At 35.9% G+C, this 12,277-nt stretch overlaps 1 protein-coding gene and 1 long non-coding RNA gene across 2 annotated transcripts; both read left to right on the forward strand.

The window, feature by feature from the left end:
* The first annotated feature begins 1,565 nt into the window (after positions 1 to 1,565).
* LOC112754769 (uncharacterized) lies at positions 1,566 to 3,960 on the forward strand. Its single transcript, XM_025802531.3, has 3 exons — positions 1,566 to 2,364; positions 2,446 to 3,459; positions 3,557 to 3,960. The coding sequence occupies exons 1-3, from the start codon at positions 1,687 to 1,689 to the stop codon at positions 3,722 to 3,724; spliced, it is 1,860 nt and encodes a 619-aa protein (XP_025658316.3). The 5' UTR covers positions 1,566 to 1,686; the 3' UTR covers positions 3,725 to 3,960.
* Positions 3,961 to 6,994: 3,034 nt separating this feature from the next.
* Positions 6,995 to 8,027, forward strand: LOC140179675 (uncharacterized). Its single transcript, XR_011873438.1, has 2 exons — positions 6,995 to 7,319; positions 7,498 to 8,027. It is a non-coding gene; the product is annotated as an uncharacterized lncRNA (long non-coding RNA).
* Positions 8,028 to 12,277: the final 4,250 nt, after the last annotated feature.

A 12,277-nucleotide genomic window follows, 5' to 3' on the forward strand; every position in this document is an offset into this window, starting at 1 on the left:
AGAGTTTAATTAATTTTGGTCTTGTGGACAACAAGTGGCTTTCTGGTAGTGTTGGGTTAAAATCTGCAGCAGAGGTGTAAATTTAATTTTTTATCGGGTGTATTTATAGTCTGTGTTTGGGTGTATTATGCAGATCTCTATGCAGACCGTCATATATGGGTTCCAATCTATTTGGATCACCACTTCATATTATAGTACCTGTAAATCAGACATTTTGAATACACCAGAGAGAGTTTAATTAATTTTGGTCTTGTGGACAACAAGTGGCTTTCAGGTAGTGTTGGGTTAAAATCTGCAGTAGAGGTGTAAATTTAATTTTTTATCGGGTGTATTTATAGTCTGTGTTTGGGTGTATTATGCAGATCTCTATGCAGACCGTCATATATGGGTTCTAATCTATCTGGATCACCACTTCATATTATAGTACCTGTAAATCAGACATTTTGAATACACCAGAGAGAGTTTAATTATGGAAAAAAAATTTACTTATAATTGGATCAAATATATTTATATCATGTGTTCAATTTCTTACAAGAGTATATAACAGTTACATTAATCAGTGACAATATCATTAGAATCTATCTGACAAAATGGACTCAATAACAATGAGGATGGCCTGGACAGTCTTATTGCATCACTTCTCCTTGCTCATATTTCTGAATTTCTCACTCAACAGATGGGTTGCACACTTTAGGTCCTTGATTTACTGTAAACAAAGCAAAATTAGAGTTAGATATATTTCTATTATGAAAAACTGATTTGATCGAAGACATATATTTGTTCTTACATTTTTTTCAGCTTGGTTTCTGCCTGCCATTTTTTTTGAAATGAAAAATACACCCATAGATATCAGTCAGATATCACTCAAATACACTCAAATGATTACAGAAATACACCCAAAGGATTACAGAAAATACACCCAAACGGTTACAAGAATTCACCCAAACGATTATAGGAATACACCCAAAATTCGTTGAAGTACATCTTATGCATCATTCAGAACTCTTTCTCTTTCTCCTCCTCATCTTCTGCTGCTTCTTCTTCTTCAAAAACGATTTTACCATGAAAAATCGAAAAAAAAGAGAAAACAGAGAGAAAATACGTAAATGAAGAAGAAGAAAAAGAGGAAAACGAGGAAGAAGAACGTGCAGAAACGAAAGAAAAGGAGAAGAAGAAGAGTAAGAGGAAGAAGAACGTGCAGCAAGAAGAAGAAAAAGAATTTTAGAAACCATGAAAATCGAAAAAAAAAAAGAAGAAGAAGAGGAAGAGGAAGAGGAAAAGGAAGAAGAAGAAGACGAAGACGAAGACGAAGACGACGAAGAAGAAGAAGAGAAGAAGAAGAAAAAGACGAAGAGGAACCGTTTGAGTGCGGCGCGTGTAGTTACGCTCCATTCAAAATGAGTTAATGCGCGTGTTAATGAAGTTTGGGCTGATAACTTGTAAAACTTGTACGGCCTTTTTACTTGTATGTGTAGCAGGCCCATTATTATAATGTATTATGATTTGTTTTAACGTATTCAAATTTTAAATTTTATAAATTAAAAATTATTAAAACAAAATAAAAAATCTCTGATTAGCTTAAAAGGAGGAGGGGGTGGGGAGAATAGCTGTTGCAAATGCAATTCGAATTCTCTGATTCTCTGATTCCTAATCGTATCATATCCTATATCCTCATTCGCCGCCGACATGAGCAACGAGAATTGGCAGTTGTTGAACCCGGAAACGGTGCTGTCAATCCCACTGAAGAAGACTGATCCGGTGGAGCTGTACCTGCCGTTACGCAACTTGGTAGCCTCAAAATACTCGGAGAGCGATGCAGAAAAAGTTGAAAGCGTTCTGGAAACCCTAAACAAATGCCGCAGGGACATGGTGGAGCGTAGAGGGGACCTCTCCCTTCCCATGCAACGTGACTGCCTCATCCACTACTTCAAATGCCTTTGCATGGTTGAGTCACTCTTCACCTCTCTCTCCTCCGACGCCGACGCCGATGCCGATCCCATCATCTTTGTCTGGTACGACGCCTTCAACCCTGAGCATGAGGAAGGGGTCTCCTCACAGCGCAACGGCATCCAATTGGAGAAGGCCGCTGTTGTCTTCAACCTTGGAGCCATCTGCAGCCAGATTGCTGCCTCTTACGACCGTACCACCGCCCTTGGCCGTCACCTTGCAATGGAAGCCTTCAAAGTTGCCGCCAATTTCTTCTTCCAACTCTGGAAGGTTTTTGCCAAGGACGTGGTCTCCGCCACCCTCGATTTGACTCCCCTCTTAGCGCAGTTTCTGCACGCCCTCTTCTCCGCTCAGGCTTCCGAGCTCGAATTACAGCCACAACTCCTCAACGACGCCCGTTACGCTCTCCATCAATCGGTCAGTCTTCACTCTTGATTGATTTTACATTTATTTTCTCGTTCTAAATTTCTAATGATGATGATGACGATGATGATGTAGGTTCATTTGCTTTATGCTAGAGCAGTTACACTGATACATAATGTTTTGAGAGCGGCTAAACTGAAACATGTCTACTGTTTTGACCGAACCTGGGCAACTCATCTTTCCGAGAAGGAGGGATTCTTTGGTAACTCATCGATGCATTCTTGGAATCTGGCTCAGGCAGAGGCTCCTCAGAGGGAATCATCCATCCCAGAGCAACCTGATGCAGAATGTGTCGCTGAGATATTAGTTAGAGGGATTTGCAGGCGCTCGATACCCAATCTACAACAAATATACGTTGACCTCATCCTCTCAGAGTACAATCCTTTCAAGCTTATGAAGGATGGAAAGCTGGTGGCTTACCCATGGGACATGCCTCCTCGTTATCCAACAGATTCGGCAATCCTGTCGTCTTCGATGTCTTCGCCGTTGTCAGGTATTCTTGCATTGCTTCCTTTGAAGAAGAGTGAGCCCTTGAATCTCTATGAGTCCCTGCGCAATTACTTTGTCCTCAAATACTCTGAGAGCGTGGCAAAGAGAGTAGAAGGCCCTCTCGAAATGCTACACAAATTGCGCAATGAGATGCTGCGTGATGACCTTTCGCTACCCCTTCGCCGTGACTGTCTCATCCGTTATTTCAAATGCCTTTGCATGATTGAGCCTTTCTTCCCTATGAATGCCTCACCCAACCCACCTGTCTTTGTTTGGTACAATGCCATCAACCCGCAACAGGACTCTTCTCAGCATAACATCCATTTGGAGAAGGCCTCTGTTCTCTTCAACCTGGTAGCTCTCTGCACCCACATTGCTCTCTCCTGCGATCTCACCACCATCCAAGGCTGTCGCCTTGCCATGGAGGCCTTAAATGAAGCTTTAAATTGGTTCTCTCCACTGCCGGGTGAGTCTAAGAAGGCATCTGGCACGATTGACTTGTCAGAACAATACACCAGTAAGATAAAAAATGAGATTGTCGGCTTGAAACACAAGTTTCCTCATCCCCAATCCGATGTATCATCATTACCTGAATATCCTGTATGTATACTCATCTAACTTTTCAGTTTATCTTTTCTTAGTACAATTGATTGGTGTCAATCTTGATTTGTTACATTGTTTGATTGAGATGATGCAGGCTTCAACTAATGATCCGTCGAGTGATGTCACTGAACAATTTCTTTTAGGGTATTGTAAGGCTCACTCCCTGCTTCAAGAGGTATGTGAAGCAGCATGCTTGGACCTTCTCTCTGCGGTTAGCCCCGTCAAGATTAAGGATGGAAATCTTGTGGCCAATGCAACTTAGAGGCACCAAATTTGGCATTGGAGAACATGAGCTTGCAGGAGACACAACATTAACATTCCCCTTGAGAGAAACTAAACAAGCTTTAGGAATGAACTTTTTTACTTTTTTTTTTTTAATTATTGGATGTTGCAACTTTGTTTGTTGATGCTAGAACTCTTGATTTTGTTGGTTGATTTTGTTCATCACCAATTTGTAGTGATTTGTATGCCTCTTATATGATTTCGTAGTTATTGCTAGTTATTGTTGCATATATTGGTAAATTCATTGTATACCCAAAAAAAAGATCTAAAATTATTAAAGTCAGTTATCTCTTTTCAGAAAGTTTATTATTCAATTAGGCAAAATGCATTCCGAAAATTAAAATCCGAGAAAAGTTAGCTGCTGAGAATGATCCAAACATGCAAGATGTTGTTGCAACTGAAGAAGGGAGTGGGAGCCAGTGGAGTTTCCTCCCAAAACCATCTCATCATAAGTTTGTTTAGTATCTGACTGAATCTTCAAACTATCTGCCTAAGACCGAGGATATGATTGGGAGCAATTATGCATCTCTTGATTTGGAAACGATGCCAATGGAACAAACATGATCTTTTGTAAAGATCCTGGAAAAGCTTATACCTTTAAAACTGAAGTTCATTCTTCCAATGAAGTAGACATTGGCAAGGCAGGAAAGTCAGCAAGACTGAATGTGTATTTGAATTAGCATTTTCAAATCTAAGTTGAGTGAATATGAAGAATTGCGTTTCATTGCAACGTGATTTTGTTTGAAAAAATTTCCTGCAAGAAGTGATTTTGACATAGATGTTGTTTGTATAGTAATATTAGGGAGCAAAGATTTCACAATAATTGTACTCTAGTTTCTTCTAGTTGTTTCACTATTTCTTGGTTAAATTTGCGGCTTATAAATGTACATAGAATGAATGATACCCAAATAAAGATTTTATTCTCTGTTTTCAGCAAGTGGAGTATTGGAGACCTGCTGAGAGTGAAGTCCAGCAGGAATCAATGCAATTTGAAAGTACTCAACATCATCATCCCCTCTATCGTGAGGTCAGTTAATGCTTTAACAAGCATAATATACTGTATAGTTTTTATCATTTGAAGACTTTATAATAATGATTTCCATTAATCTTGTGCTAGACTCCTGCTTAATGGACACCAGAAGCAAGTGGAGATAATCCTAATGTTTCACAGCTTGATCCATCAGTAATGGCTGGCACACCTAGTTTCCTTCCTAAACCAGGAAGAGGCTCAACAGCAAGACAGAAAGCCAGTGACCGAGTAAGTCAAGTATGCCACTATTAGTTTTCTCCAGGCATACAAAATTTGAAGATCACATGCTGAATTCAAATTTTGGATATTGCAATGTTTTTAACTTTTAACACAATTTATCTTCATTAACCATGAATTCTACATCATAGCAACGCAGGCAACGAATTGCTGAGCTGAAAGCACCACACGACTTGCTTCCAAATCAAGAAGAGGTAATTTGTAGTAAGTTGTCAATGCAACATGGTGATGTGTTATCCTTTCCCTTGGAAAGTTTTTCAGTGAATAAAGTGGCAATTAACATAAGAATACCTAACCTGGAATAAGATATCTCACTGCTGAGAAATAAGTGACAAAATGAAAATAAAGATTCTAAGTAGCTTTTATTGGTAGGTTCTGCTTTAAGAACACGGAATACTTAAGTACAACATCTTGATTGTTGCATGCATGAAATAAAACAGCCCTTTCAAAAATATCTCACCATTCTTATCTTTGAGCAATACTTTGGCAGATCATATATACTTAATCTCATTTATATCAATAATTGATTTTTAATCTATAAGGTAGTCAAGCTTATATACTGGACGACGTTATTGACCATGTTAAATATTTGCAGCTTCAACTAAAGGTACCTATTAACTTTGGATCATCTCAATTTTCTCAGCCTCATTCATTCTCATACATATGTAACGGCTGTGCTAATGATTATGATTGTGCTATCATATCAAATGAATTAAGATGATGTCAGAATGAACAAACTAGAAGTTTGGCTACATGCAAACACAAAATGAGACTAAATGATTTCTTTCCCCTTGAAAGAACTATCCATCATTTAGGAAAATAATAAAATTGGGCATTGTCATACTATTAGACCATTAAGCTTCAGGCTTTTGGTCCCTAAATCAAGCAAAGTGGAGATATAGACTAGACTTGAATTTGTTAATGTGCAAATTAACGTAGCATATGTTCCTTACAGGAACTAAGTGGAAATAGACTGCAAGCTGAATCAACTGCTATACCACTTGTTTTCCATGAGGTATATGTCTTGTCCTTGCACACAATCACTATGAATGTTCTAGCCCAAATTCTGTCCCATAGGAAATATCAAATATCTGCCCTCCAGAGTGCCAAATTCACTGACTCGAGATCTTGTTTTGTTTGATTAGGAGGGTTATGGGCATTATATTCACCAGCAGAAGTTGAATGAACCACTTGAAGAGATGATGGGGAAACTGCTTGAAGAGCATCCTGTATCTGCCAGTGTATCTGCCAGTCAGCTGCTGGAGAGCAATGGTCTTGTCCTGCTGCCTATGGAGTTGGTTCAAGACTTGCACCAATCCACGCAAATCTTCGGCAACGGCAATGCACTTGTCCGAGTTCGACTAGTCAGGCCGGCATGCACCATAAATCGGAGACAATTTGACAACATTAGTAGCTTACTAGCTCTAGGTATTAGTAGACGATCATCTTCTTTCGTTTCATATGGAAAGTTTAGAAACTCTTTTCTATATGACCTTTAATTACTACACTGCAAGAAGATATTGGAATGTGCATTGACATGTATGTATTCAGTTTATGTCTATAGACTATATACTAACTCCCATGGCCATGCATATAAATGCGGAAATTCATTAACAAATCCATAGCTTAAGCCTATAGATCAAAATGCTCTTTTGAATAAAGTTAATAATGGTAACACATGCAACTAATAACACACACATGTCATGATCATAATGAAATATCTAATAATTCTTTGTCATTATCTGTCCAATATGAACTTGGGATCATAACAAATATCAATGCCTTTTACTAATATTGGCAAAGTTTATATTTTTCTTTGATTTGAACCAAACGACTTTAATTTCATTTTGCATTTTGCCTGCTAATTTGACTAAAAATAAATTTATAGATATACTGAAATACTGATCCGGTGGAACTGTACTTGCCGTTACGTAACTTGGTAGCCTCAAAATACTCCGAGAGCGATGCACACAAAGTTGAAAGCCTTCTCCAAACTCTGAACAAATGCCACATGGACATGCAACGTGACTGCCTCATCCACTACTTCAAATGTCTTCACCTCTCTCTCCTCCGACGCCGACACGTCTTCAACCCTGAGCACGAGAATGGGGTCTCCTCACAGCGCAACGGCATCCAATTGGAGAAGGCCGCTGTTGTCTTCAACCTTGGAGCCATCTGCAGCCAGATTGCTGCCTCTTGCGACCGTACCACCGCCCTTGGCCGCACCTTGCAATGGAAGCCTTCAAAGTTGCCGCCAATTTCTTCTTCCAACTCTGGAAGGCTTTCGCTCCCAAGAACGTGGTGATTTGTATGCCTCTTATATGATTTCGTAGTTATTGCTAGTTATTGTTGCATATATTATTGGTAAATTCATTCTATACCCAAAAAAAAAAAAGATGATCTAAAATTATTAAATTGAGTTATCTTTTTTTAGAAAAGTTTATTATTTAACTAGGCAAAATGCATTCCGAAAATTAAAATCCCAGAAAAGTTAGCTGCTGTCTGCTGAGGATGATCCAAACATGCAAGATGTTGATGCAACTGAAGAAGGGAGTGGGAGCCAGTGGAGTTTCCTCCCAAAACCATCTCATCATAACTTTGTTCAGTATCTGACTGAATCTTCAAACTATCTGCCTAAGACAGAGGATATGATTGGGAGCAATTATGCATCTCTTGGATTTGGAAACGATGCCAATGCAACAAACATGATCTTCTTTTGTAATGATCCTGGAAAAGCTTATACCTTTAAAACTGAAGTTGATTCTTCCAATGAAGTGGACATTGGCAAGGTAGGAAAATCAGCAAGACTGAATGTGTATTTGGGTTAGCATTTTTAAAACTAAGTTGAGTGAATATGAATAATTGGGTTTCATTACAACGTGATTTTGTTTGAAAAAGTTTCCTGCAAGAAGTGATTTTGACATAGATGTTGTTTGTATAGCAATATTAGGGAGCAAAGATTTCACAATACTTGTACTCTAGTTTCTTTTATTTATTTCACTATTTTTTAGTTAAATTTGCGGCTTATAAATATAGATAGAATGAATGATACCCAAATAAAGATTTTATTCCTGTGTCTTCATTAACCATGAATTCTACATCATAGCAACGCAGGCAACGACGTTATTGACCATGCAACTAAAGGTACCTATTAACTTTGGATCATCTCAATTTTCTCAGCCTCATACATATGTAACGGTTATGCTTATGATTATTATTGTGCTATCATATCAAATGAATTAAGATGATGTCAGAATGAACAAACTGGAAGTTTGGCTACATGCAAACACAAAATGAGATTAAATGATTTCTTTCCCCTTGAAAGAACTATCCATCATTTAGGAAAATAATAAAATGGGCATTGCCATACTATTAGACCATTAAGCTTCAGGCTTTTGGTCCCTAAATCAAGCAAAGTGGAGAACATTAAAATAAAGTAAAGGACCATGTTGCAGCGTTTACAAGAAGAACAAAGGGTTTGGTCAAGTATATGTCAATGTGCAAATTAACGTAGCATATGTTCGGTCTCATAATATGATATCTTGTACATAGCATTACTAAGCCACCTTGTATACTATTTAATTTTTAGAGTAAAAATAGAAAATTTGTTTGGTCGTGAAGACAATATTTAAATTATTATTTTATTTTTGGTAATTTTTATTGTATAAATTTTAAGTGGAAAAAATAAAAAATAAAATCATACGATCATATATCATATTTAATTTTATCCAGTGTTAAAAGGGGTTGAGAAAAATCATTCTCCAACAAATTGGTGCACTAAAAAAAATTGCTAACCTTGCCAAATGCCAATGCCAATGCCATAATGGCAGTTAAGGTTACTAGATTGGGGAAATTTAATTATTTTATTTGTTTAAGCGTTTAAGGAATTAGCCTTGCCAATGCCATAAATGTTTCAAGAACATTAGTTAAGTTAAGAGAATTAGACATTTTATTTCTTTTAATATTTTAGAAACAAAAATATATTTTTAATTATTGAAGACTTGAGTTTTTAGCTTTTCGAAACTAAACTTCTACCGCTTTTGACTCTTTAAATGGTGTTTTAAGAACATAAGTTAACCAAAAATTTTATATATATATATATATATATATATATATATATATATATATTCATTTTAATATGTCTATATTACGATAATTACAGTAGTTATGATATTTTAAAAAATATTATTAAAATTAAAATAATATTTCTTATATTTAATAATTTTTTAAAAAAAGTATTATCAAAATTAAAAAATATTATTAAAAAAATATAATTTAAATTTTAATAATACTTTATAATTACCGTAATTACTATAAAAATAAATATATATTTTAATAAGATCTCAAATCTAACTGTTAAAAATGGCCAATACAAATGTTTACTTTCATGATTAGATGTGCATGCATCTTAAACTTTTGAGATAGAATGTGTAGAAAAATTGTTTTAATTTCTTGATACAGTATAATAGAAATTAAAGAACCTTTATATATACTCATATATTCCTATGGTTCTCTGGTTTTCTAATTCGGGATTTGTCTTTTCTAATGTTTTGTTTTTTCTCAATGAAAAAGTAAGATAAAAGGACACTGAAAACCTTTACTAAGTATACAAAAGACAAAAAATTCAACACACACAGAATGAAATACCAGGTTCCAGCCGTGAAAACAGCAATTATATAATTACCATGTTGGTTAGAACTATGGAGTGAGTCCCTGTTCATATAATAAGTGGTTAATGATTGCTGATATTTAATGCACATATAGTAATATTTTCTGGTTGGTATTATCTACTTGACTTTGCACAAATCAACGTACAATAAAATTCATTCTTATTGTTCCTGTCCAGTAATCTGAGCCGAGCTATAACTTTTTCTAGTGCTGAAATATAACTCCTTCTTCCGTGTGTATGGAATTTTCTGTTCTAAGAGCACAGATGCCGAGCTATATTTCAGCCGTCAAGTGTATGGAATTTTCTGTTCTAAGAGCACAGATGTCGAGTTATACTTCAGCCGTCAAAGAACACTGGAGGAGGTTGGGACCTGCAAAGAGACTCCAACGCTCAAGTTAGTAAGAGTATAAGATGAATATCAAATGACTCAGAATGAATAGTGTTGTGTACCTAAGATTGGAGGTGGACGTATTTATAGAATTATTGTGATACGATTACTCTGATGAGCTGTTATTTAGTGGGTCTGATAACTGCTTTTTAATGAGCTTGTTTAGAGAGATTTGCGGAGAGATTCCTGTGTCATCTGGGTTGGCACGTAGTTATTTGATTGTATATGATAAGTTCGTTAGGAGAGCAAAACACGTACTCTCCACGTACTACTGCACGTGTGTATTTAGTTTTAACCAGATTGATTCCGATTTATAGTCCTGAGTCGAATTATAGCCAACAGACGGATCACTTATATTTGTGCAATAATTCAAAGATAAATAGAGAATTTAACATAAACAGATGAAAATCAAGAAAGTACTAGAGAAAATCAAAATACGACTACAAAATCAAAAAATGTACTAGAATATGCTGTAGTCGCTATCACCAAAAACGGATGATATTGCTATCACCAAAAACGGATTTAATTGCAATATCATGCCAACAATAACATTTACAGTTAATATGCTCGGAAGGTACAAAATTATTTTTTAAAAAAAAAAACTTTAAGTAGGCCCCATTTTTGTGCCATCTCATCATTCATCAGGGTAGTTATTTGATTGTATAGGATAAGTTCGTTAGGAGAGCAAAACACGTACTCTCCACGTACTCCTGCACGTGTGTATTTAGTTTTAACCAAATTGATTCCGATTTATAGTCCTGAGCCGAATTATAGCCAACAGACGGATCACTTATATTTGTGCAATAATTCAAAGATAAATAGAGAATTTAACATAAACAGATGAAAATCAAGAAAGTACTAGAGAAAATCAAGATACGACTATAAAATCAAAAAATGTACTAGAATATGCTGTAGTCGCTGTCACCAAAAACGGATTTAATTGCAATATCATGCCAACAATAACATCTACAGTTAATATGCTCGGAAGGTACAAAATTATTTTTTAAAAAAAAAACTTTAAGTAGGCCCCATTTTTGTGCCATCTCATCATTCATCAGGGTAGTTATTTGATTGTATAGGATAAGTTCGTTAGGAGAGCAAGTTCGTTAGGAGAGCAAAACACGTACTCTCCACGTACTCCTGCACGTGTGTATTTAGTTTTAACCAAATTGATTCCGATTTATAGTCCTGAGCCGAATTATAGCCAACAGACTGATCACTTATATTTGTGCAATAATTCAAAGATAAATAGAGAATTTAACATAAACAGATGAAAATCAAGAAAGTACTAGAGAAAATCAAGATACGACTACAAAATCAAAAAATGTACTAAAATATGCTGTAGTCGCTATCACCAAAAACGGATTTAATTGCAATATCATGCCAACAATAACATTTACAGTTAATATGCTCGGAAGGTACAAAATTATTTTTTAAAAAAAAAACTTTAAGTAGGCCCCATTTTTGTGCCATCTCATCATTCATCAGGGTAGTTATTTGATTGTATAGGATAAGTTCGTTAGGAGAGCAAGTTCGTTAGGAGAGCAAAACACGTACTCTCCACGTACTCCTGCACGTGTGTATTTAGTTTTAACCAAATTGATTCCGATTTATAGTCCTGAGCCGAATTATAGCCAACAGACGGATCACTTATATTTGTGCAATAATTCAAAGATAAATAGAGAATTTAACATAAACAGATGAAAATCAAGAAAGTACTAGAGAAAATCAAGATACGACTATAAAATCAAAAAATGTACTAGAATATGCTGTAGTCGCTGTCACCAAAAACGGATTTAATTGCAATATCATGCCAACAATAACATCTACAGTTAATATGCTCGGAAGGTACAAAATTATTTTTTAAAAAAAAACTTTAAGTAGGCCCCATTTTTGTGCCATCTCATCATTCATCAGGGTAGTTATTTGATTGTATAGGATAAGTTCGTTAGGAGAGCAAGTTCGTTAGGAGAGCAAAACACGTACTCTCCACGTACTCCTGCACGTGTGTATTTAGTTTTAACCAAATTGATTCCGATTTATAGTCCTGAGCCGAATTATAGCCAACAGACTGATCACTTATATTTGTGCAATAATTCAAAGATAAATAGAGAATTTAACATAAACAGATGAAAATCAAGAAAGTACTAGAGAAAATCAAGATACGACTACAAAATCAAAAAATGTACTAAAATATGCTGTAGTCGCT

This window comes from Arachis hypogaea, chromosome 16, assembly GCF_003086295.3.
Source record: "Arachis hypogaea cultivar Tifrunner chromosome 16, arahy.Tifrunner.gnm2.J5K5, whole genome shotgun sequence".
Classification (NCBI taxonomy): domain Eukaryota; kingdom Viridiplantae; phylum Streptophyta; class Magnoliopsida; order Fabales; family Fabaceae; genus Arachis; species Arachis hypogaea.

What these genes read in the sequence shown, in the direction of transcription:
- LOC112754769 (XM_025802531.3), top strand. Translation starts at nt 1,687, where the DNA reads ATGAGCAACGAGAATTGGCAGTTGTTGAACCCGGAAACGGTGCTGTCA. An exon ending in GTTACGCTCTCCATCAATCG is followed by an intron (nt 2,365 to 2,445) that starts GTCAGTCTTCAC and finishes ATGATGATGTAG; the next exon opens with GTTCATTTGCTTTATGCTAG. An exon ending in CATCATTACCTGAATATCCT is followed by an intron (nt 3,460 to 3,556) that starts GTATGTATACTC and finishes GAGATGATGCAG; the next exon opens with GCTTCAACTAATGATCCGTC.